The 25,135-nt window shown below is 41.8% G+C and overlaps 1 protein-coding gene across 1 annotated transcript; it reads left to right on the top strand.

The window, feature by feature from the left end:
• Positions 1–3,129: 3,129 nt before the first annotated feature.
• On the top strand, positions 3,130–21,319 carry USP44 (ubiquitin specific peptidase 44). Its single transcript, XM_059471572.1, has 6 exons — positions 3,130–3,376; positions 7,899–9,401; positions 17,763–17,961; positions 18,434–18,542; positions 19,319–19,524; positions 19,914–21,319. The coding sequence occupies exons 2-6, from the start codon at positions 7,974–7,976 to the stop codon at positions 20,111–20,113; spliced, it is 2,142 nt and encodes a 713-aa protein (XP_059327555.1). The 5' UTR covers positions 3,130–3,376; positions 7,899–7,973; the 3' UTR covers positions 20,114–21,319.
• The last annotated feature ends 3,816 nt before the right edge of the window (positions 21,320–25,135 follow it).

The following is a 25,135-nucleotide window of genomic DNA, read 5'->3' as shown; positions in this document are numbered from 1 at the left end:
GAAAGGTTAAAGGAAGGTGAAAAATTTTAAGCGGGATGTCACTAAAGGCACCCAGGAAGCAGAGCAGATATGCTAAGAGCAGCACACAGCAATTCAGTGATTTATTTGTTATGCCAAAGCCAAATCCCAGCTCCAAATCAGTGTTTTGCAATGGATTAGCCAATGTGGCAGGAGCGAAGATTGAAGTCTGCCTTAAACATAAGGATATGAAACGTGCTTAGTGAATATCAGCTGAAATGTTGTCCATTAACACAGGGAAGCCACACATGAACATGAAAAAAAACCAACCAACTTTATTCTGTGTTAAATCAGATATTTGCAGAAACAGCAGAGACATGGCAAATCTGTGTTATCAGTGGAACAAGCTTTGGATGTATAAACACTATTTGATGAAAGAGAAAGGGGCCTTAGAGAGATGATAGGACTACAAAATTTAAAATTGCCTTAAATAAAAAAGATTTATTGAGAATCATAATCACTTTGGGAATAGTTGTTTAAAGTGGCCATTTAGGATATAAAGGGAGCTGGTGACAAGGCCTCAGGCTGTGTCTGAGTGAGCTGGGAGTGGGGCTAAGTATGTGCATAGCTGAGACCCACCATTTCTCATTTGCATTGTTGGCCTCAGCCTTCCTGTGAGCAGCGCAGATCAAAGTCTCCTCAGGATGCTTGGGAAAAGCAGGATTTGGGATTCTTTCTCAGTGCCCTGCATGGTAATACCCTGAGCCTCACCTATACCTCATTCACCCAGAAAACGTGGACAAGACCTCCAAGGTGTGTGGAGGCATCAGGACCTTGGACTGCCTCTCTAGAGGCTCCCGGAGCTGAGGAGCCCTGGTGAGAGCAGCCTGCAAAGGCAGCTGAAGAGGTCGCAGTAGGGATGGCCAGTCTGGTCTGGGCAGCAGATCCAACATCCACTTAACCAATGCACAGGCGTGCACACACAGCCGGATTGAGATCCTGACAGTGAGTCAGCAAGAAAAAGCATGGAAGGGTTAGTTTGCCAACCATGACTCAAGAAGAAACTGCTGGTGTTAAAGATGAAGACAGGAACTCGACAAAATAGTTATTTGAAAATGGTTAAAGTTGTCTTAAAACACGTAATAGGGATATGCAAATGTGTGGAATTACTAAGCAGGAACAATTCCAATAAATATTTTGGTTAGGCAACAGTATTTCTCACTTTAAAGTTAGAAGTTTGAAACAGATTTGAAGCCTGGTGGCTTTATCTGTATACATTTTTTATGACCTTCTGAAAGCACCATGATAAAGTGACCCTGCAGACAAATGGCCACATCCTGCTAATACCATCTCAGCAGCCTCATCAGAAACAGAAAGAATGGGAATGCACTACTGGAGCAGAATTGAGGCAACCAGGGCCTATAGATTTAAACATTTAAACTGAAACACATTTTCTCTGATGACACAACTAGAAACACAGAAACAGATGTGTGAGATTTTGATGCTGTCATGAAAACATCCTAATGCATAACGGATCCAAACGACGTCTGGCAATGGCCAGAAGCACTGCACTGACTTTCTGAGCAGGTTCACATAAACCACAAGCAGCGTGCTTCAGCATGGATGCAGAAAATGATGCTGCCCAGTCAAGGGTGTTTTTCACCAGATTCCTCTTGCCCCAAACACAGCCTGCCCGAGCAGGCAGAGCAGAAGGCATGCACAAGTGTAAATCAGTTCAGCGCCGGCAGAACTGGAAAGCAGCTAAAAACAGTTGGCTACACTTCAGAAACTTTAGTTCTAAAAGTATCAGTGTAAAGAAGAGTCAAATTTATAAACCAGGACATCTGCAGGACGTGAGTACACAAGTCTTTGCCAATTTAAGTTCCTGTAATGAAACCCGAGACTGAAAAAGTACTCAATACATGGGTAACAAAGGCCTGATAAGAGACTGTGGTTTTTTATCACGTGAGCTGCCTCGCAGAAGTTTCCACAAACAACACGCACAGAGATATGATATGAAGGAGTTTTACGGGCTGAGATCTCCGGCACGGTGTGTGGCTGTCACGTCCAGGCAGTGCCCGGGCCAGAGATGGCTCCTGGTGGCACCTGCGAGCCGGGAGCCAGCGGGCGAGGCCTGGAGCGCAGGGCAGTGCTCAGCCCACGGAGCTCCCGCTGTGCTGGGCTCGGACAAAGATGAAGCCACCACCGATGACAAATCACGGGAGAAAATGTAGGAAGCAAATCTGGACACCCACTTCTGGGGAGCCTAAGAGTCCGCTTCTTCCCGGCTGGGTACGGACCCACCTCGGGGCAAACAGGTGCTCCGCGGCCACGGCCCGGAGCAGCGGCAGCTCCTCGGCACTCCACGAACTGACCAACGGCGTTTCCCACCGGGCTTCCCGCGGCCGGCTCCGCGGGACCGGCCCGCTCGGCCCGGCGGGCGGGGGAGGCCGGGGGAGGTGGGAGGAGACATGGGAAGGACTTCGGTTGCCACTACAAATCTGGTGACAGAAGCGCCACCGGCACATGGCGATGGGCAGGTGGGTGCGGGGCGGCGGCAGGGCCCGGGGCAGCCGCAGGGGTGCGGGTGGTGGGCGAGTGCGGGGACGTTCGCGGAGCTCCCCCGCACCGCCGCTCGTTTCCCCGCGGGCCCCGCCGCGCTCCCCGGCCGGGCGGGGGCGTGGGGCGGGCGGGGGCGGCCCTGCGCGGCACTGACGTCGTGGAGGGGCCGCTCCGAGGCGGCGGCGGCGGCTCGGGGCGCCCAAGATGGCGGCGAGTGAAAGGTGCGTGCGGGACCGGCGGGCGGGAGCGGCAGCGGCGCGGCGGCGCTGCCAGCCTGCCCGGGGCCGGCCTGCGGGGAGCAGGTGCCCGGCGGAGGGGAGCGCGGGGCGGGAGACACCTCCCCGCCTTTTCCTCGGGGAGGGGCGGTAGCGGCGGCGCGCTGTTTGCGGAGGAACACCTGAGGAGGAGGTGCTCGTTATCGCGGGGGCGAGCTGGGCACGGGGAGCGGGACCCTGGGACCGCCACCCCCGCCGGGCAGCAGGGGTGCTGCCGCCTGCCCGCCGCGCTCGGTGTGTGGCGGGGAACCCCTGCATGGGGCCTGCTATCGTGCGCGTCCCTGAGGGGCCGGGAGGACGTCGAGGTGAGGGAGAGCGCGGGAGGAGCGGAGGGCGGCGGTGAGCAGGGCCCGCTGCTCGGGGCTCCTGCCTGTGGTGGCCGAGGCGAAGTCGCGCATGTCGCGGAGCGCCGGGCGAGCGCCGGACCTTCTGCGGGACCGGCCCCGAGCCCGGGCCAGCCTTGCCGGGGTGTCTGTACTTGCAGGGCTGTCAGAGCTGGAGCTGTCAGAGCTGTCAGAGATGCTCGTTTTTCTAAACGACCTCAACTGTCAAATGTAACTTCGGATCAGTAAGAAGTTCCTGTGTGTTTTAATCAGTGTTTTTGGTGCCTGTGTGAAAGTGCTTCAATCTGTGTTGCTTGTTTATCGTCGAGTCTGCACTGCAGGAAACGCGCGGTTATTTGCAGCAGTAGACATCCAATGTAAAGCTGTGCCGCTGTCTCTGGTGTCCTGGGCTAAATGGCCACTTCTCGGCAGCACACTGCATGTACAATCTTTAGCTGGTAAAAAAAAGAAAAGAAAAAAAAATAGAGAAAAAGAAGTTAAATGGCACGGCTCCAAGGAAGGGAGACTGGGGGGTTTCTTGTCAAAGGCTGTTCTGTTAGAAATCGGAAATAATTCACAAAATTTCTTTTTGAAGTGCCGCTTTGATTTCAAGTCTAAATTGTTACGCCTGCAGGACTGTACTGCAGCTGGAAGTTACGCACATTAGTGTTTCGTTGAGTTGTTTTCTTAAAGAAAACTCGTTTAAAAAAGCAGTAAAGCAGTACATCTGCCTTCTAGTTACTGAATTTTTTATCTAAAACTTTTGAGTTGTTTAAGTACCCACGATTCCTGCGTTTTCAGATATTCTGCAGGTACTCTGAACGTGATGAGAATCACTTGGTAAACAGTCATCTGATTTAAAAGCCAGAATGTAAATGGGGCACAAGAGCACACACGCGTGTGTGTATACAATTGTAAAACTCTGTACTGCATTTCTAGTCTAGTGTTGGAGACTTCTCATTTATGTGTCAGGCAATTAATTACACAAGTAGTGACTAATGGTAAAATTCAGCCTTTTGTTTATAGTTAGATTTATAAATTTAGCTGTGAAAATCACCCTTAAATTGTTAAAATCTTGATTTTTTTTTTAATGGAGAAGAAATGGAAGAAAACCATCATTTTTCATGACTTCTAAGTTGGTTTTGGCATCAAGTGCTTTTTCAGCTCATTAATTACCAAAAAATGTACATTTTGCCAGCCTTTCTTGAGTGGAACAAAAGGAATTAATGTGTCAGTAAGGCTGAAATATGGTACAATAAAAAAATCCTTTTCTATATATCTTTGTTTCTAGCTTGTGAAACTTTGGTGCAAGAAAAAATTTCTGTGTATATCTCTGTTTCCAGACAACTTAGTGCTTTCAATAGTACTATTCTATATGCTAGTAGTTGTTATTTTGCTTACTGCTTCAGCTCAGGTCTGTGGTAAGAACTCAGAGGGGGGCTTGATCTCTGAAGTGCTGGTCAACTAATTCAAAGTTTCTTTGTGTGTGTGCACAGAACTGAACCTCAGGAGAGAAGAATGCAGAAACTAGGGCTGAATAACTTCCTTTAGGGAGTTTTAACATCGGAGCATTAGATTGTACTATTTTATTCCAGCTGCAGTTTTCAGGTGTGGGAAGGAGTGTGCTGTATTTTTCCTGTTTCTTCCATCATTGTCACTTCACCCCTGTTTTTTACCCTGAGATCTTTTGCCAAGTTTTGGTTCTAAGGTACAGTTTTTAAATGTTGTGGGTTGATGCAGTCTCAGTACTTCAAACATTCATTATGTCAGTGTGCTGCTTGACATTCATCTGAATTTTTCTTGTCTCTTGTCACTTTTGTACTCTAAGCTTTTTTGCAGTGTTTTCAGATATTGCTGCCCTTTTGACCAAACTGCATTTTGATTTCCTCCCTTTTTTTCAAAGAAAGACTTCTCCCATGCTAAGATGTTTCCTCCCCCTCCCCCTTCCATGCTGTGTCTTTTCTCCACACATCGACGTAGGTGGGAAAATGTCATGCTGGCTTGCTTGCTGGTGGGGGAGCTGGGGTTTAGGTTTTTCCCTTCGAGGTGCTGATCTTGCTCTTTCGTAGAATTGTGCTGCTTTTGCGTGAGGAGCTTGAATGTGCAGTCCTGATTTACAGAGTGGCTGTCTAGAAATCAGTGGACTGGTTTTGTCCTCAGTCCAATATCTGCTTACACTGAGGCATGTAAGCAGTTTTAGCCTTGAGAATGTTTTTAAAAGTGTGAAAAAAATAATCTGCTCATATAGTATTAAAAAGAAGGAAAAATAAGGCATGGGGTTTACACAGTGACTTAAACAAACCCAGAAAGAGTTGACCCCTGAGATTGCTGAGACTGACAGCATTGCTGTGTGTGACAGCCCTGTGGGAAGGCAGGGTTTAGTGTTCTTTTCTGGTCTGCTGGAAAGGACTGTTGCTAATATGTTATGCAGTAGAATCTGTATATGTTAGTCCAAAACCAGAAAGAGAAGTCTTGTCCCTTAAAATTCTCTGTACCATATTTAATTATTGCAGCACACTTTACATACGTATTACTATCCTGAATTTTACCAGTGTTACAAAAGTTCCCCTTTGCTGTGGAAAAGAGGTTGTCAGACTAGAAGACATGAGATAATGCTGATGATCTTATTTATAAAGACAATATAAAAAGCAAACTTCCTGTGCACAATTATTTGTAAAAGAATCTAATTAGCAGCCTGCAGATAAGATTGCCTTTTAGAAGGAATGAATGTTATGGGTGCAGCAAGATGAAAGAGTTAAGCAAGCCCTTACTTTTGTGATCTGCTGACCATAGCACACAGGAGATCTCGACCTCCCCATGTATGCTGTGGCTGGTGCTTGATCTGGGAGCTGCTGGATGGCTCCCCAGAGGTTGTGGTGCAGTCGGTATGGACTGGAAACAGCTCGTAGCCAGAATGTGAGAGAGATTAATAGTAGAGATTAAAAGTACAGGTTTTTTAGTTTCTCTACAGCTGGTTCAAGCTTTTCTTCATTACAGAATAAATTCTATACAGCACATGCAATGCTGGGTGCTGATTATGTGCTTAGAGACTTATTACAACTCTTATGTTGGTATCTGTATTGTAACATTTTAAAAGGCACTAGCCATGGGCCAATTAACCAAACAAAGCCATTTTTGGTTGAACCTTTTAATGACAGTTTTTATCAAAGTGCCAGATGAAAATTAGAGCTTCTCTTCTAGCCATCTGCAACCTTTTACTTGTTTCCCTTCCTTAGTGGTGTCATGTCATTGTACATTAGGATTACATTAGGATTTCCTCTAGCTAATGCTTATTTTACACTAAAGATCTGTTCTATATTGAGAAACTTGTTCAGTTTTTCAAAACTGTAGAAATTGATAAATATTAGCATATTTAAGGCTAATAGCAGGAATATAGGTTTTTGGTTCTATCCAGAGTTATGTTAATCACTCAGTGTTTTTGTAGTATGGTTTATTCACCTGTAAAGCATAGAATCCAGGACCTTTATATTGTAAGCTGGGTCCAGAGCAAGTATTTGTAATGGCAAACTCCTCTCACTTGGTATAGACTGAATATTTGACAAAACCTTGAACTCGTCAGGTGAATTAATTGTTTCATCTGGCAAGCACTGTACATAATGGTGCTGGTGCTGGGTGCTTTTTGGCCCTTCTGGTCAGTGTTGTATATGGTGGGCACAAATGCCCCAGATCAAATGTAATCATTTCCTGAGGCATCATAGTGCTGTTACCATTTTTCTCTAGATGTTCAAGATAGTCAAAATGGTAAAAACAAGAATGAATCACTGTCTCTTTAATTTTCTCAGAGACCGTCTGTTTTGGGTAAATGCACCTTACAGGAAGAAGCAAAACCAGCAGTTTTGAACAAATAAATGCAACCGTACAAACTTAAAAAAAAATATAAGCCAGTGCTAGCCAGATTTTTAAATGAACTTTTGAAGAGCTGAATTAGAAAGTTTTTATAAAGTTTGTGGCAACTGATGTAGATACCTCCTGGTACTTCTGTCTTAAGAAACCAAGTTCTGCTTTGCTAAGTTACTCTTTCAGAGGTGTTAGGATGATGTGTTAAAATGTAGATATTTAAGATACTTTATTATAGAAATAGTATAATGGGCACAGAGGAGCAGTGAGTTAATTAAAGGTATGGATTAATTTAGGGTTTGAGTTGTATAAAGCCTCATTTGTCTGAACTGTTGGCACTGTGTAAACATAATAAATTTAAGTGAACTTTGCACTTCTGCACCTGTATGCTTAGGGGTGGAATTAATAGGAGAATTTTGGAATCTCAGAATGGTTTGAGTTGCAAGGGACCATAAGGATCCTGTAGTCCTATCCCCTGCTATGCAGAGGGACACCTCCTATTAGATCCAGTTGTTTGAAGTCCCATCCCACCTGGCTCTGAACAGTTCTAGGGATGGGAGCATCCACAGCTGCTCTGAACAGCCTTTCCTACTCCTAAGTGGGTACTCTGTAACAGCATCTTTTAACAAAATCAGTGCCGCTTAATAAAAAATCCAAACCAGGCCTAAAGTGTAGCTAGTATGCTTCAGTCCTGAGCCACAAAGCCCTGGCAATATAAACAGTGGTATGCAGGCAGTTTAGTGTGAACCTGGAGCTGCTGTTGAAGGTGTTGAGTATGTGTGTGGCTCCACGTGACTGATTTCTGTCACGTGTTGGATGATGATAGTCATCTCCCATCTTAATATGAATTTGGTACATTGACTCCTGTAAAAGGGATACGGTTGGGTATTTATGAACTATAACTTTTTTTTTTTAGTTGCAGGTTGAAATATCATGGGCAGAAAATAGTTTGGATGATGTGTTTCGGCAGCATATTTCTGCAATTTCAGTTTTAACGATGGATAAGTGTAAGCACGTGGGACGTCTGCGCCTGGCCCAGGATCACTCCATCCTCAATCCTCAGAAATGGCATTGCATGGACTGCAACACCACGGAGTCGGTGTGGGCGTGCCTCAGCTGCTCGCACGTGGCGTGTGGCAGGTACATCGAGGAGCATGCACTAAAGCACTTTCAGGAGAGCAGCCACCCCGTGGCGTTGGAGGTGAACGAGCTGTACGTGTTCTGCTATCTGTGCGACGATTACGTGCTCAATGACAACGCCACTGGAGACTTAAAGCTCTTGCGGAGTACGTTGAGCGCGATCAAGAGTCAGAACTATGAGTGCACTACTCGAAGTGGGAGGACTTTGCGTTCCATGGGGACCGGCGATGATTCCTACCTTGCGCACGGCGGGGCCCAAGCCGCGCTTCGCAACGAAGACAGGATGTTCACGGCTCTCTGGCATCGGCGGCGTGCCGTCCTCGGCAAAGTGTTCAGATCGTGGCTTGAGTTGACACCTACTGGGAAAAGGATTTTGGAAGAGGAAAGACGTCAAGAAGAAGCAGAGCTAAAAAAGGACGAAGCTAGGAAGAGGAGACAAGAACGAAAGCGTGAGTTGAAAGCAGAGATGGAAAAGATGCCTCCAAGAAAGAGCAGTCGTTTACAAAATCAGATAAGAATGTCCTCAAAACCAGAACCCTGTCCTCAAAGAACATCACAGAACATGGAGTTTTTGGCAGAGTTGAAAGAAACATATACCTCAGAAGAACTGAGATTGAAAAAAATAAGTGACTCTCCAATTAAACGAAGGCCTACGGTGACTCCTGGAGTAACAGGACTGAGAAACCTGGGAAACACATGCTATATGAATTCTGTCCTGCAGGTATTAAGTCACTTACTTATTTTTCGAGAATGCTTTTTAAAGCTTGATCTCAACCAAACTCAGGAACTGCTGGCAACAGCAACCAATGGTAAAACAAGATCTTCATCCAAACACCTGTCAATAGCTGCCTCGACATTACACATGAATGAAAACCAAGAGAAAGCAAAGGGATCATATTCTATGAGGCGGCCTAGTTTATCCTCTGGATTAAGTGGAGGAGCATCAAAAAGTATGGAACTTATTCAGCCCAGGGAGCCCAGTTCAAAACATATTTCTCTCTGTCATGAGTTGCATACTCTATTCCAGGTTATGTGGTCTGGCAAATGGGCACTGGTGTCTCCTTTTGCCATGCTTCATTCCGTGTGGAGACTAATTCCAGCCTTCAGAGGGTATGCCCAACAAGATGCTCAGGAATTTCTCTGTGAACTTTTGGATAAAGTACAGCAGGAACTGGAGACTACAGGGACCAGATACCCAGCTCTCATCCCTGCTTCTCAAAGAAAACTTATAAAGCAGGTTTTGAATGTGGTTAACAACATTTTTCATGGACAGTTGTTAAGTCAGGTATGTTTTATGATTACTTTTTAAAAGGAGTTTGACTAGAGTAAATCCAGAACTATAAATCATTAGTCAGGTATGGACATACTTCAAAGGTTTATACATTTATAACTGTTGAGAGGACAGTTTCAGAAGAAATATTACACAGTTTATATAGAAGCTGCCTTGTAGCCCTCCCACTACCAAAAACTAGGCCATTCAACCCCAATACACCTGTTAATCATAAAAGTCTTACATTTGTTATTTTAAAACACACCTTTCCGCCTACTGAGAAATACTTGTATTTGCTGTTAAGCACCAACTCATTTGAAGGAATGAAGAATTTACAATTTCAAGTATCTGGCTTATCACTATAGTGCTACTAGATAAAAGGTGTTAAGGAAGGTTAATCTAGTGATAGTAGGAACTGATTAGGTAATGGATGTCAAACAGGATATTATTTCACTAAATAGCTTGAATTTGAGCTTGATTACCAATGAGTAATTGTATGTCATGATTTTATGTACAGAAATACTAATACTTCTTTTCTATTGCAACACAAAGATGCAGAAGGCTCTGTCAACACAGGAACCAAATTTGTGGGGTGGAGGCAATGGTGGTTCTCCTTTCTGCATGACTTCTTTTTTTTTTTTCCTACTTCTCAGCTCCTTGTTAAGTATTTCAGTGTGTTCACTGCTATTATGCATATCCCAACAGTGTGTATAAGTGTCTGATTTCTGACTGAACAAACAAATGCTTGTTTCTGTTAACTTAATCTAAAAACTAACCACATTGCAGCAGGAACACAAGTTGGGAAGCTCCTGGAATGGATCTGTAGTATACATGAACATGTTAACTGAGGGAGGGAGTGTGGAAGCATTTGATGAATATTGTGTGTAAAGAAAAGGCTTAACACAAAAATGTCTGTTCCTGGTATTCTGACTAGTTGATTGATGGTTTAATGTTTTAATATGTAAAACTAGAAATCCAAGTGTTTTTTGACTTGGGTAGGATTGTTTACTGCTACGATCCCTGTAAACTTCATAGGAAGGTGACAGGGTTGTCTGCAGCATATGTCAACCCTCAGTCATTTTAGATTTTGTGAAGCTACTGGAAACTGTTAGATCTATCAGTAAAACTGGATCATCAGCCACCTTCTGCCTGGCCCAGAGTACAGCACTGCTGTGGCAAACTTCCTTTCCTTGGGCACTAGATATCTTGTATCAGTGTTGCACAACTGGAAGTGTTTAGTACATTATGTCATTAAAGAGTTTTTTGTTGGAAAATTCCATTCCTCTCCAAAATAGCAATTTTGACAGCAAAATAAGGTTATTTTTTTAGGAACAGTGACAAGGTTTGCTTGTGTTGTAAACTTCCTTACAGGATTCATCGCTTTAGTAAGAATTTCCAAGGTTCTAAAGGCACAGAATCATTTCAGTAATAACTACTTTCACATATTTTTAGCTTTATATGGAGAGGTTTGTGACTAGAAACCCTCCCACCTTCCTGAGACCAGGAGAGGAGTAGTGAGAATTCTCTAATGGGTAAACTAAAACAAAACCAATACAAAACAAAGAAAAAATCCTCACTTCCGCAAGCCAGAAAGGGAATTAGGCAGTTTTGAGGTATCCTCTGACTTCTGTGACTACATACAGCTCTTACTGCAGCTGCTCCATGTCTGTGTGCAGAATACAGCCTTGATCAACTCAAGAATGCCTCACTGAAGTGAGAGGAGCAAGAAAGAGAGAGTATTGAGGCTGTTATTTAGTAATTTCTCCCTGGCTCATTAGGCAGTTCCCACAGACTGTTCAACACTTTACCCCTCCCAGTGTTCCCTTTGTCTTTAGCTACTCCTCGTTTTTTTTTTTAGTTTTGTCTTCACCTGTGGTTTTGAACATGATAAATATTATAAGGAAAAGGTAAGCCCTGAAGATTTAAATTCCTTCCTTGTAAAATATATTCAGGTCATCTTAATGATTTAGTCCCTAGTGTTTGCACATGGAAAGATGAACTCTAAAAACTATTAGGCAATTATTTTCCTTTCCTCAGTAAGATTCCTACATCATGATTTCACTAGGCGTTTGTCAGAACTGCTTTAATGAAGTTAACAGAAAAGGCAAGAAAACACCCATGCAGGGCTGGAAAAAACCCCCAAACTTCTTGCTGTGTCATTGCATCTTGGACAGGGTTAGCTCTTAAAAACAAGAGTGTATGTTTAGCCCTTACAGGCTTAACTTTATCTACGTACAAGATAAAGTAAAACTGTGATAAACGTAGTAATAAAAATAAATATAGTAATACTGTGACAGTATTACAGTTTCTCCCTAGAAGATAATTGGAGCTGTTCCAAGCTGCCCTTATTAAAAATAAGACAGGATTTTATTCTAGTGTGTTAAATTACATCTTACTTGATTGAGAAAGGGGAATTGGGGAGCATGTTTCTGTGTGCAGTTGCCTTCCATTTTAGAACCCCTGAAATGTTACCGTACTTATTCTTTGTACAGGGAATATAATTTCAAGATACTTGATTCTGTGAGCTGCTCAAGTGCCGTTCTTGACCTTCAAACCTCAGGAATACTATGAGCTACTCTTGATAGAGAGCACAGAGGATCCCTTACAGTGCTGATAAGCTGTGTGTTTACTTAGGTATCACATTACTTTCACATGTGCAGCTCAACTTTTCCCCCCTTCTTCTAGTTCTAATTTAACTTGAAGGGAAGTGATAATCCTGAGCTTGCCATCAGTCTGTTGCTATTGAAGTGCTGCCTGGTTCAGCACTAACTGAATTTAGGATCTAAGATTAAGGAAGCAGAGAATTGAATGTGTGAGAATCTTGTGCTTTTTGATAACTAGATAGATAGTTTCCTAGATAACTAGATCTTGTGCTTTTGATAACTAGAAAAAGTTTTGGGTGATGTCATATATGAAGTAGTTGTTTATGTTTTGCTATTTTCTCAGCTGATTTAAAATAAGTTTTCTTCATCTGCTGCTTGAAATGTTTTACTATTTTATGGAGTTCTAGACTAGGCAATGGGTAACTCCAGGAATAGTATGAGCAAATTGCCTCTGTTTTTTTTATTTTATATTTATTCTAATACCTGTTTTAGGATTTCAGCCTTTTACTTTGCAGTACTGTGAAACTGCAATAACTGGTATGTCTAAGAGAAGTAAAGATCTGCATTGTAGGTGCCAAACCCTTCCCCTCTGCTCTGTCTTCACGTGCTAGTCTTCCTGCAGTGATTGGAGAAAGTGGCTCAGACCTCTCAAACCCATTTGGATTCTGAGGAGATCCCAATATGTCTGTTAAAACCCTAGTTCTTTTCACTCCCTCGGTGCTTGTACCCTTGTGGAACGTACTTACTGTCTCCTGGCCTCAGTCCTTCAGTGGGAAAGGAGAACCTGCTGTGCTCTGAACTCATGTGGCAGTGGTAAACTGACCCACACTGGCTCACTGATCTCTAAAGTACACTTCAAGAGCTCAAGTATGTTAGCTGTTGTCTCAAGAGTTTTTTGGCTTGTGTTTTTTTTTAAATGGTACCAACTAAATAGCACAGTTTGTAACAATTTTTAAAGTATCTTTATCTCAACTTTGTCCATATTAAGCAAGGAAGGGGACAGGTACGTTTCTAAAAATCCAGAAATTGAAGTAACAGATTTTATTGTGTGCCACATGTACTCAGAAATCATATGAGTAGAAATTCTTGGACAAGGATGAAATCCACCTTGAACTTCCTTCTCTGGGCTGAGCAGTCCCAGCTCTCTGAGTGTTTCCTTATATGTCAGATATGTCCAAGGCCTTTCATCATCTTCCTGGCCCTTTGGTGGACTCAGTCCAGCATATCCATGTCTCCCTTTCTTCTGAGCACTGGGCCCAGCAGCTGTGTGGGAGCTGAGGAGAGGGCAGGGATCACCTGCCTGGACCTGCAGAATGCAGCTCCAGAGGCTGTTGGCCTCCTTTGCCATAAGGGCACATCTCTGGCTCCTGGACAGCTTGTCCCCCAGATCCTCTCTTCCTGCCTGTCACAGACATGTTTTATGAAAAATCCTTTCCTTAGGATTTTTCCTCTTGAGAAGCTGAGAGGCCTCAGGAACAACATGTAAACAATGGTTATCTGCTGCTGTGGAACGCAACAGGTTCATCTGTGATTGGTCTCATGTGGTTGTTTCCAATTAATGGCCAATCACAGTCCAGCTGTCTGGACTGTCTTGGTCAGTCACAAGCCTTTGTTATCATTCTTTTTCTATTCTTAGCTAGCCTTCTGATGAAATCCTTTCTTCTATTCTTTTAGTATAGTTTTAATAGAATATAAAATAATAAATCAAGCCCTCTGAAACACGGAGTCAACATTCTCATATCTTCCCTCATCCTGGGACCCTGCAAACACCGCCACACCCACCCAGCCTGTACTGGTGCCTGGGTGATTCAGGACGGGGTGTTTCCTTTTGTAGAGCTGCATAAGGTCCTATTTCCCAGCCCTGTCCCATTCCCAGTGGGTGGCAGTGCCCCAGCCAGCCTTACCAGCCACTCCTCCTGCTTGGTGTCATCTGCAGACTTCTGAGTTCAGAAAAATTGCCTCCAGTATTTTTTATAGCAGTGCCTGGTAGGAACTAGCTTCTGGTATCTCTAGGCATGCTTAAAACTTCCTAAGCAGTTTGATGACTTCCTGATCATTTTTAAGATGGAATCTGAGCAAAATGCTTCTCCCTGCTCCTGCTCAGCACAGCAGAATAACAACGTGCAGTGGTCAGAGAAACGAATGTGCCAGGTCTCGAGGAGTGAAGTAGGTTCTGACCACTGTAATATGTAAACTATTCTTAAAGCATATTTCAGGACAGATTGTCTGAGAAAAGGGGAAATGTGATTTTTGAGTTGTTTGAAAGCCTTTGGGTAGTATGCTGTGAGTTGGAGTTTGGGGGGAATGCTGAGGGTGGTCCGTGTACTGCTGGCTATGAAGTCTCCCACTGAACAGACTCTTAGAAAGGCAGAACTTGAGGCAGGTAATGGGGACACTTTGCTCTTAAACCAGTTGATGTCACGTATACTGATTTCTATATTTTGGTGTTAGTCTTTGTGCTTTTATGTTTAGCCTGACCTACAAAATGATTGTCAAGTTGTTTTCCAACTAGATGAAAGTAACATTTTAAATTAATCTATAAGAGGCTGTTGAATCACAGACTGCAGTTACCTGTGGTTATGCTTTATGTTATTCTGCTAAATAGATAAAGATAATTTTGAGGATACCCTATGCTTATCACTACAAAGTTCAGTTGGTTTTTTTTATACTGACTGTCATATGAATTAGGCATTTTAGCTGTATTCCAGAGATCCCCTTCAACTTCAATTATTTTCCTGTGCAAAAATTGAGTTACTAATCATTATATACATGTCTCATCTAGTGAAAGCACAAAAATGGGACTGGCTATTTTACTCTTCTTAAAAACAAAGCAAAAAAAAGTGTTGGGGCAGAGGTGGGGAAGAGTTTTGTTTCTTCCATGCAAGTGCAGGGAACATAGGCAAAACAGTTGATGATGAAGTTGGCTTTTACTGCAGCAATATGTTAACTATTTTCTTTGGCTGCCTTTACACTGAATGCCATCCAGGGCAGTGGCTGTCTGTCACGTTATTGTGGCCACGGTGATGCTTGTCTGAGCAGTCTCCGTGCTTAGCTTGAATCAGGCAATTTGATCCAGCTCTTTTCAGTCTGGCCTTTGGCCCATGATTGAATACTAAGCTTTAACCAAACAATTGTGTTTAGTACCCGTGTTTCAAGGCATGAGAGGGTGGTCAGGGCAGAACATAAGCTAGAGATTTCAGACTAGTTAAAATCTGTAATTTACTTTGCTCTAGTGTGAACTTTTCATTTGCTTTGTTATAAATGACAGCATCAAAGCTTCTTGTAATAGCAATTCTGAATTACAAAGGGAATGTGGAATCAAACTCTGAATTTATAATCATAAAGACAGACATAGCTAACCAGATTGCTAGAGTAGACTCACTTCCCTATTACTACTGTTGTGCATACTTTTAGTATACAAAGTTACACTGGACAAATGCATGAAGTTTTTGCCCTTTGAGTTCATGTTTGGGGTTGGTTTTGTGTTTTATGAAATCTCAACCAGCTTTTGAACAGTTTTTACAATTTCTGCCCCTCTCATGGAGAAAGAAAATCTGGGTTTCACTGTGTGAATGATAATGAAGTTTGAGATAAAGGAGTCCCATTTAGGACAGAAAGAAGAGTGATGGGAATGTCACCAAGCCAATGCCAGTGGACAGGCCCGTGCAGATGAATTCCACAGAAGGCTGGGAATCCTCCTGCTTTTTGAGCAAGCCACTTGGTAAGCCCAGGGCTGGCTATGACAAACACTCCCACCTGCTGCAGCCGTGCCTGGCTGTGCTTTCCTTTCCCACCACACCGAGGAGCAGGGAGCGCACAGGGGCTGAGGGGTTGGCTGCCCTTGCCCGGCTGTGTCGGGTTACCGAGCTGTTGGCAGCTACAGGAATCCCAGAGTTTAACTCTGCTGCAGGGAGGACCGGCCTGCATTGGAGGAAATAAGTGCAGCTGTGTGTCAGTACAGGGGTTTGTCCCCACAATCAGCTTTGCTCACAGTTGCGTGACGAGATGAGAGCAGATTTATTGCATCTGTTTGTGTTCTTCAGGTTTTTTGACTGGGAAAAACTGGAAGCTGGGTCTATTATTCGTGTCTTTTTCTCTGGGATAGTACTCATTAGCTAGTTGGGAAAGAAGATCTTAACCTAGATTATTAATGTAATAATGTAATACACTAAATTTAAAACCTCAAAATGTGTTAAAATTATCTGTGTTGGAGTCACATGTGTTCTACATCCTGAGCTCCTTAATCTTAACTGTGCATTCATGCACAGCAAATTCTTACATAACTCATCAATTAAATAAATTTTTGGCCCAGCAAAATTACCCATTTGTACAGCAGAAATTTTATTGGTTATTCTGGGATTAAGTTGGAGTGTGATTGAACTGTGGCCAAACACACAATTTTGTCTCCCATGTCTAGATTTCAGCTCTGAATTACTAATAATTTGTGGCTTTGTAACGTGGCCAGATGTTAGCACTTGCAAAAGACACTCCTGACAGTGTAAATTAAAACAGAAGAATCTCCTCTTTTCTGCCATGTAAGTTTTCAAGTTTTGTTTTCTAAGAACCAAGGCAGTGACATTTTCATCTTAGAACTTCAAGCAGTTGACAGCTTTCCTAACTGCACTGCTGAATGTTCATGCTGGGACACAAACCCACATGTGCACTGAGTGGCTAATGCAGAGATGGAGTATGAGCTGTTGCACTACTGAGTGCAGTTACAAGAACACCTAGGAGGAAGATACCATGAGGTGACAGATAGGGACTTATATAAATCATCATGAAATACCAAACAGGGTGAATAATTACCTACCAGCAAACCTTCAGAGGAAAACAAAGGAGCATCTGAACAAAAGCGAGTGTACTTTCACACTTGTGTAGGCTTACTAACCAAACTGAAGGGAACTACACCAAATTTGTGTGGAGCAGCAGCAGTTTAAAAGAGTCCCTGCGAAATAACAATCTTTGGATGTCACAGGAATTTTCATTCCTTTATTACTATGTGTTAGTTGTTCTGAACAACTAGTGGTATTTTCCTAAGTAGGAACATGCAACACTTAATGTGTTGTCTTTCCAGCTTAGAAGAGCTACTGCTTTTAACTTATTTTCCTAAGTATTGAATGTTATAATAAATTAATTGTCTCCTGCCTGTAGTATCTGCATTTTCCAGGTTGACTCACTTCACTTCTTTACATTTTATTTATGTTGTCTTACTGCTTGTCCTTTCCCTAGTGTGACGATGGATCCACTTACTGAAAGAAGAAATAAATTCTTTTTTCCTGTTAATTTTTCTTTGAAGAAGTGTGCTTCCTAATCCAGGCTTCCCTGGAAGACTTACAAAGTAAGAAGGATATGACTTTAAAATCCCCAGCTGTTCATTTTTTTTTCCTTTTGTGTGTGTGGTTTTGATTTATTTTGATTTATTTATAAATTAACCTATATTATAATTTCTGATGTAAATTTTCCTTTTTGAGAAAAGACTCCTGAGACTTCACCAGCTGCTTTCTTTTGGACAGTCCCAGACAGAACATTTTGACACTGTTTTTGTTTCTCAGTAAAACATAACACTTACTTGTGTGTGATAACGGTTTTGGACATGCTGCTTCAGAGAAAAGAAATGAGGTGTATCATCTCTGTTGTTAAATGACTTTGTCTTGTCTTTGGTTACCCTTGGTTATCTCTAGGAGAAAAATCTCTTTTTAGAGCTATGTAATGATATATGTTTAGCAAAGTACATTTTTGAGTGTAAGCAGCTGGTGAAATATCTTTTTTACAGGTTACATGCCTTGCCTGTGACAATAAATCAAACACCATAGAACCTTTCTGGGACCTGTCCCTGGAGTTTCCTGAGAGGTATCACTGCAATGGCAAGGAGATGTCGTCTCAGTATCCATGTCTGCTGACAGAAATGCTGGCCAAGTTTACAGAAACTGAAGCTTTGGAAGGAAAGATATATGCATGTGATCAGTGCAACAGTGAGTAAAGGCAGTATGTACTCATGCATACATTCTCTGTGTAAAATATAAACTGACAGTGCAAGTATGGGAGTCTTAAAAGTATGTTGCAAACAAAGACCTTCATCTTATGTCCTGCTGTGGTCACTTGAGAGCTGTTACTTGCCCCCTAGAAGATTAAATTGTTCAAAAGACGTTTTGAAGTGCGATGCTTCATTTAGATACAGTCTCATGACACACTAATGGGGTTTCTACTACTCCCAGCTGAAGAAGCCATCACCTTTTTAAATTAAGGTGACTAATGTAAGTGACCACAAGTGTTTTTTACTTGCATCGTAAAATAATCATTGCAAATCAGCTCTCAGAGCATATCCTTTTTAAGGAGGCATGTACCGTAAATATTTAGGTCCACACAAATTCTGTGGATAAATTTAGACTGAAATACAAGGCTGTTACCAAGATTTGTATTATGTAACTGTGTGTTTGACCTCAGCAAAACGAAGGAAGTTTTCTTCTAAACCAGTTATACTCACAGAAGCTCAGAAGCAGCTTATGGTGTGTCGACTACCTCAGGTTCTCAGATTACACCTTAAACGGTTTAGGTAAGTAGTACCACAACAAAAAGTGTTGCAAACTGGCAGATTCAGTCTTGCTCTACCATTGCTTAGGATCAATGTTTTTCAGCATCAGTTTCGTTTCCCTTTACTAGTATGGTGAGAAATAGTTGCTAGAAACTTCTTTTCCTTGTTCACTTGAAACATCAGTAAGATATGTTATTAATTTAAGCTTTAACTTTTAACTTTTTGGATTTCAGTACTTGCTCCTTTAGTACCAAAAATATTTTATCCTTGTTTTCAGTCAAAACCTACTAACCTTGCTCTGAACTCTGTTGGTAAAAATTAATCTTGTGGTAGAGTAGCATGCTCATAATCACTAATGCACAAACCTGGACTGTATTCAGTGGAAGTCTCAGATAACAATCCTAAATATATTTAGCCTCAGAGAAGGGAAGTGGACACTGCATCTCTGTGAACTCATAGCACAACATCAGTACCACCTGTCCCTTGTACAAAGGAAACTGAAAATGAAATAGAATAAATGAGAAATACCAACGAGGTATAACAGGTGGGAAATACTTCCTGCTCACCACTGCAGAGATCTTAAGATAGATGTTTCAGAAGATGAGAACAGTAGGTACCATAGACACATTTAAAAGACCTTGAAATAAAGAAGTGAAAGAGGAAGTTTAGAAAACCCTAGCATTTATTTTGTGCACCGAGTAATAGTGAAAATATTATGTTATGTTCAAACATAATTCAGAATGCTGTGCTCTTTCCTTAAAAAAAACCTTAAGTTTTCATTTGCTTTAACTTCCCAGGTGGTCAGGACGCAATCACCGTGAGAAGATTGGTGTACACGTTAGTTTTGAGCAAATGCTAAACATGGAGCCTTATTGCTGCAGGGAATCCCTCAAGTCTCTCCTGCCTGACTGCTTCATCTACGACTTGTCTGCTGTGGTAATGCACCACGGGAAAGGATTTGGCTCAGGGCACTACACTGCCTACTGCTACAATTCTGAAGGAGGTAGGAACCAGCTGGGACTGAGCAGGGAGGGAGAAAGGGGTGTTCCTAATTCTAAACTGATACAAAGAGAGTCTTTTCTCAAAAGCAAAAAAGAATCAATTGTAGCTGATCTGCCTGAAAGGAGAAGTGCAGCTCTGTAGAGCAACAGTTCAGTTTTTGTATTGCCTTTTTAAATGGGTTGTAGCTATAAACTCTCTTGTAGAGCTGAGGAAGCTGAGCTGGGCTTTTAAAACATTGAGGTAAATAAACCAGATCAACTGAAACAGTTTACTATTTGTACACAACTCATTAAATAGGACCGAACACTAATTAATTATTAAATATGATGCAATTACTTAAAATCAGTGTCCTAATGACTTTTTTTTTTCTGGTATATTTCCTTATTGCAGGATTTTGGGTACACTGCAATGATTCAAAACTCAACATGTGCACTATGGAAGAAGTATGCAAGGCTCAAGCCTACATTTTGTTTTACAGCCAACGACTTACTCAGGCAAATGGACATGGGAGAGTCCCTTGTCCTAGCACAGCTGAAAGTCAGCAGCACACAGAATTAGCTGGCTCTTCCATGGACAACAGTAGCAGCTAATCCAAAGCCAGTTAACTGTGTGTATGGTAAAGGTTTAAATTGTCATAACTATGTATTTTTAAAAGGAAGTACAGTATTGTACTTTTCCAATGTATATATAGTTTTGTATTAGTTGAAGTACTCTTTACAATGGTTAGCAAAAGTTTTTATTGACAATAAGTAACTTTCAAAGTACCTAGAATTTCAATACAGCTATTTTTTTAAAGAAGAGATTGCTATGTGCATTTAACTTTTACCTCAGGCTATTTTTTAAAGCTGGTTTTGTATTTTGATAATATTTTTGAATTGGTTTAGAAAATTTACTTCAATGGGCAACTGATATTTGTCTGGTTAATTTTCTGTATATGCTTGTGTACATTTTATAGTATAGTTCTAATGATACCGTGATTCTTACTGTCTTGCAGGAATTGCTACTAGGTCTTAGAATATTGACATTCACCAGCAAGGAATGTTTAAAACATGTCAGATAGTAACTGAATGTTTTGTAGGCAACTTTCTGTGAAATTATTTTGCAAGCTTGAATGGCTATACTAAAGACACACTTGATAGAATTTCTTAAAATCTGAACTTGAGGAAATAGAGCATGAAGTTATTTTCATGTAAGTGTGTAAGAGGAGTGTTTAATAACACAAGAATGTATCTTTATCAAGACTTGCATGTTTCAGCCTTAATAAACCTGACAGCTTAAAACTCAAGTGCCAAATTCAAAGTAATATAACAACCAGGGACTTTTTTATTCCAAAAATTTAAAAAGTTTTCTTAAACAAACAAGTAAAAAGCACAGTAACCCCCCCAACAATAAAACCACACTTACTCACCCCACTGTCACTGCTACAAAAACATTAGCATCCCTTTTCTTGAATTGAGCCAGCTTACTTCAAGCCTGCAGCAAGCATTGTCTGTCTCAGTCACCCCTGAGCAAACAGCTGATGAGAGGCAGCTGCAATGTTTGCATGAAAGCATTCTCAGTCTGGTTTCATTGCCCACAACTGCTGTACCTTATACTACATGGTCCTACCACTAGCATTAACAGAACTGTGCAGTGAGGAGAATTTAACAAGCAGGAATTACCAGTCCTCCACATGCAGTAGTTAATGCCAATTAAATTTTAATTGTGAAGTTATTTTGTGTAAGTCCTATGCAAATTGTTACCTCATCTTCTGCAAAGTTTATACCTCAATAAAATGCCTTGATATGGACAGAAAAGCGGGTGTGTACTGGAATCAATTCCTACATTATCATTACATTTGTAAAAATAACGGTTAGATTTTGTCTAACAGGAGTTAAGGTGTTAACTGTACAACTGCTTTGGCCATCTGTCAGTGATTTAACAGCTGGGTTTGCTATAATTTCTGTTTCTGAAAGATGCCATATTATAGCAAGCACATAGCAGCCTCAGATCCCAAACTTCTTGGTCTTGTGCTCATCCTAATTAAGTATACAAAACAGTTCATGTGTTGGTTTGGGGAAATTTTTGGTTGATTGGGTTTTTTGTGGTTTTGTTATTGGTGTTTTTTTATTTGCTTTTTTCTTTTTTTAGCCAAAAGCCACGTGCTGGAGTGATCTGACCTGTTATGGCTGTTCAGTCTTTCAAATACTTTCCTCTGCTGTCCTGGCTGGTGAGGAAATGCATGTAATTTAAACACCACTTTCTACTTACAGGTAGTTTAGAAAATTTGCTTTTCAGGCTTCTGATACTTTTTCTTCCTCCAAGCACATCTCTTAGGATATCCTTAGGGGTCTTCAGAGACTCAGACATTAAGAATCTGTCTTTGGACATGTAGAGAGCAACTTGGGTGTGAGAGTTAATTAGTCTCAATCATCACTATTAAGCACATTGAAGGAAGCTTACCCTGCCCTCTTTACTAGAAAGATTGCCTAGGCTCTGCTTCCAGCTATTCCTCTGCATTGCAGCAAAGATTGCTGAGTCTCCAGGCTTTCTCTGAAAGACATCTAATTTAGCTCTGCAAAAGCAACTCCAGCTTTCTTCCCAGTGCTCCTCTTGAATAGAACAAGAGAAGGGGAGGAGAAAGAGTCCTAGTCCTCCTAATCCAGGCAGTGGGGAGGGTAGAGATGATTAGTGAAGTCCACCACAAGGATGAGCTAGTTCAGGTGCTCTTCTCTACAGCTTCTGCTTCAGTTCTTGATGTTTAACTAGTTCAGGTAGTAGCTGTGACCCTTTAACCAGATTAAAGCTGTTGGCCTCTCTTGCCATAAGGGCACGTTGCTGGTTCATGGACAGCTTCTACCCCAGGTCCTTCTCGGGGCAGCTGCTTCCCACCCAGCCTGTGGTTCCTGCCCAGGAGCAGGAGTGGGGATTCCCGGTGTAGGATGCCATGAGGTTCCTCCTGCCTCATTCCCTGGGCCTGTCCTGCTGCCCTTGTGTGGCAGTGCCCCCAGCTGGCCTACCAGCCACTCCTCTGGCTTTGTGTCATCTGCAAACTCACTGAGATCTCAGGGATGCAGCACACAGGCCAAAGCAGCCTCACTTTAAACTGAAAACAGTAACAGTTCCCAGTCCCCGGTGGTAATGGATTTATGCATCCTGACAGCACACACCTTCACTCTTCTCTAGTGGTGAGAAGGCTTCTATAGAGCCCTCTCCCATTTAAGGGATTCCGAGATTTAGCCTTACTGAAAGAAAAAAAATTGTAGTTTCAGAAACTTCCAAAACAACAAGGTAAAAAATTTATTGTTCATCTGAACTGCTGACTAGCCTACACAGCTTTTGGGTTTTTTTCCTAGAGCCCTGTACCTTTGTAAAAGAAGGGAGATGTAAGCATCAACAGAAATGCAAAGCAGAGCTAAAATGAGTATGACTAAGTTATAAGAGTTGGGTGCCTGTCATAGCAAAAACACCAAGTCAAAAATTATAAAAGAGTCAGAGCAGAGTTGTCTTTTTTCTTTTACTTTAAAAATACTAAAACACTCAAAATTATAAAAACAGAAAAGCCTCTTGAATCCTTGTGGGAAAAAATAACTATGCATAAGTCTTAAAAAAAATATAACCTGCTTCAGAGCATGCCATGCTTTTGGCAAGCTACATGGTCTTTATCTCTAAACACACCTTTGTGAAAGTGTTTGAACTGAGGAAAAGACACTGCCCACCTTCCATTCTGGACAGCTGACTGATGTTCCACAGAGGACTGAGTACCAACAGTGCATAATCCTGGGAAATAAATAACAGTGAAAAGCCTTCTTTTCTTTTTTTTTTTTTTTTTGGAAGTAGGATTTGGCAAAATTCCTCTATCTCCACCAACACCAGCTGTGAAAATCAAATTCCAGTTATATTTACACATCCCATCATTAAGTTTGCATACCATCTTACTGTGTTTTGGTACTGTTCTCAAAGTAGTATTTTGATACACTGCAGCAAACATGCCACAAGCACACAGAAAGACACAGCAGCAGTTTTCTTGCTGGAACAGGAACTCCACGTGCCTCCCCACACGCTCTACTTCAGCCTCCTCTTTAAAATGCTGTGGTTATACTCACACAGCTGTGTCTGCTGTACCCAGCAGCCCTGTCTTACCCACATCTAAGAGGAGAAGCATGGTAGTTGAGTCTAAAATTAGGAAAATCTTAGGCCATGCCTTCATCAAAAGGACACGTCACTCAAGGTACACTGCACATACTCTAATGTATGTACAGGAAACAAGACCCCATCTTCTGGGTGTTTGACAACAGACCTCAACATCTGGCTCAAAAGTCTTTTGGTAAACTTTTGTTTTTTGTCTTTTGGTAAAATTTTGATTTTGTCAAGGGACAAGAGCATGGTTCACTTACCAGACAGCATGGCCGGGACATTTAACACTTACAGCAGCAGGAGAAGGCAGCCAGAAGAGCACGAGAGCAGTAGGAAATTTATTTATTTTAAGGAGACAGAAATAGGGCTTGCCTTTTATATGGCAGGCAGGAGGATGGAGGAGGGCCAGCAGCACAGGACGCTTGTATGCAGAAACACCCAGTGAAACTTACGGGCAAGTCATCACGCTCTGCAAGTCTTTTTCTGAGTCATTTCTACTTCAACTTGTTACACATGATGATCAGCCTCTACATGTGAACTAACAAACAGCCAGCAAATTAAAAAGTTAAAAGAGGCCATAGTCCAAAGTAGCTCTGCTAGTCCAGGTAAAAAACCCCAAAAACAAAGGAAAGAAAACACATAATTGATTTGTAAAACCAAATACTTTTAAAGTTACTATCAGTGAAGTTAAGCCTTAAGCTGTAGAAACAATACCAAGTCACACTGAGCTACTACTAACCAGGCACCTTCTAGAGAGAAAAGTCTGGAAACTGCCAATAAGCAGGCAAGAACTAAACCAGATTTCTCTTGTTTCCAGTGGACTTTGTACAAAAACAGGTGAGCTGGAAGGCAGCCAGGCTACAGGAACCTGCTCGTGTCACATCGAGAAGTGCAGAAGAGCATGGTCTGGTTAGCATCAATAAAAATAGCAGCAGCAATGTACTCAGCACAGATTCTTTCAAGTGCCAGCTTTCACTTTGCAATGCACAAGCACCCACACTAGCTACTGTTTCTTGGGAAGCTGAGACACATAAACACACAGCTGCATAAATTAAAATTCATTGCTGGGATGCCAAGGTTCCCAAACAGCAACAGCAGAAATAAATACACATTTCAGTGTCCCATTTCATCCATTTCTGCAAGTTTAAACAGTACTGAATTTGAACAATACTTGTAATTGGGGTAAAAACCCCACCAGTGTCTATTATTTTTAAACTGTAGGCAGTTCATGACACTGCTCCCCTCTAAATTGTAGCTCACATAATCAGGTATGAAAGGACAAAAATGCAGCTTTTACCTAAAGACAGAGGAGAAAATAACTGATATTTTTAAGTTAATATGAACTCTTCTATAGAGACAGGCTGACTATAAAGGAGCAGGTGAAGTATCTGTTTTCCAAGCACTTATGTTTAAGGCACTGTTACTGACCTATTAATAGCTGTCATTTTTATCACCAGTAACTACTGATAATTTTAATATGCAAATAATGAGGTAAA

This window comes from Ammospiza nelsoni, chromosome 5 (assembly GCF_027579445.1).
Source record: "Ammospiza nelsoni isolate bAmmNel1 chromosome 5, bAmmNel1.pri, whole genome shotgun sequence".
Classification (NCBI taxonomy): Eukaryota; Metazoa; Chordata; class Aves; order Passeriformes; family Passerellidae; genus Ammospiza; species Ammospiza nelsoni.
Note: the sequence above shows the minus strand (reverse complement) of the source record. Positions and strands in the feature narration are given on the sequence as shown.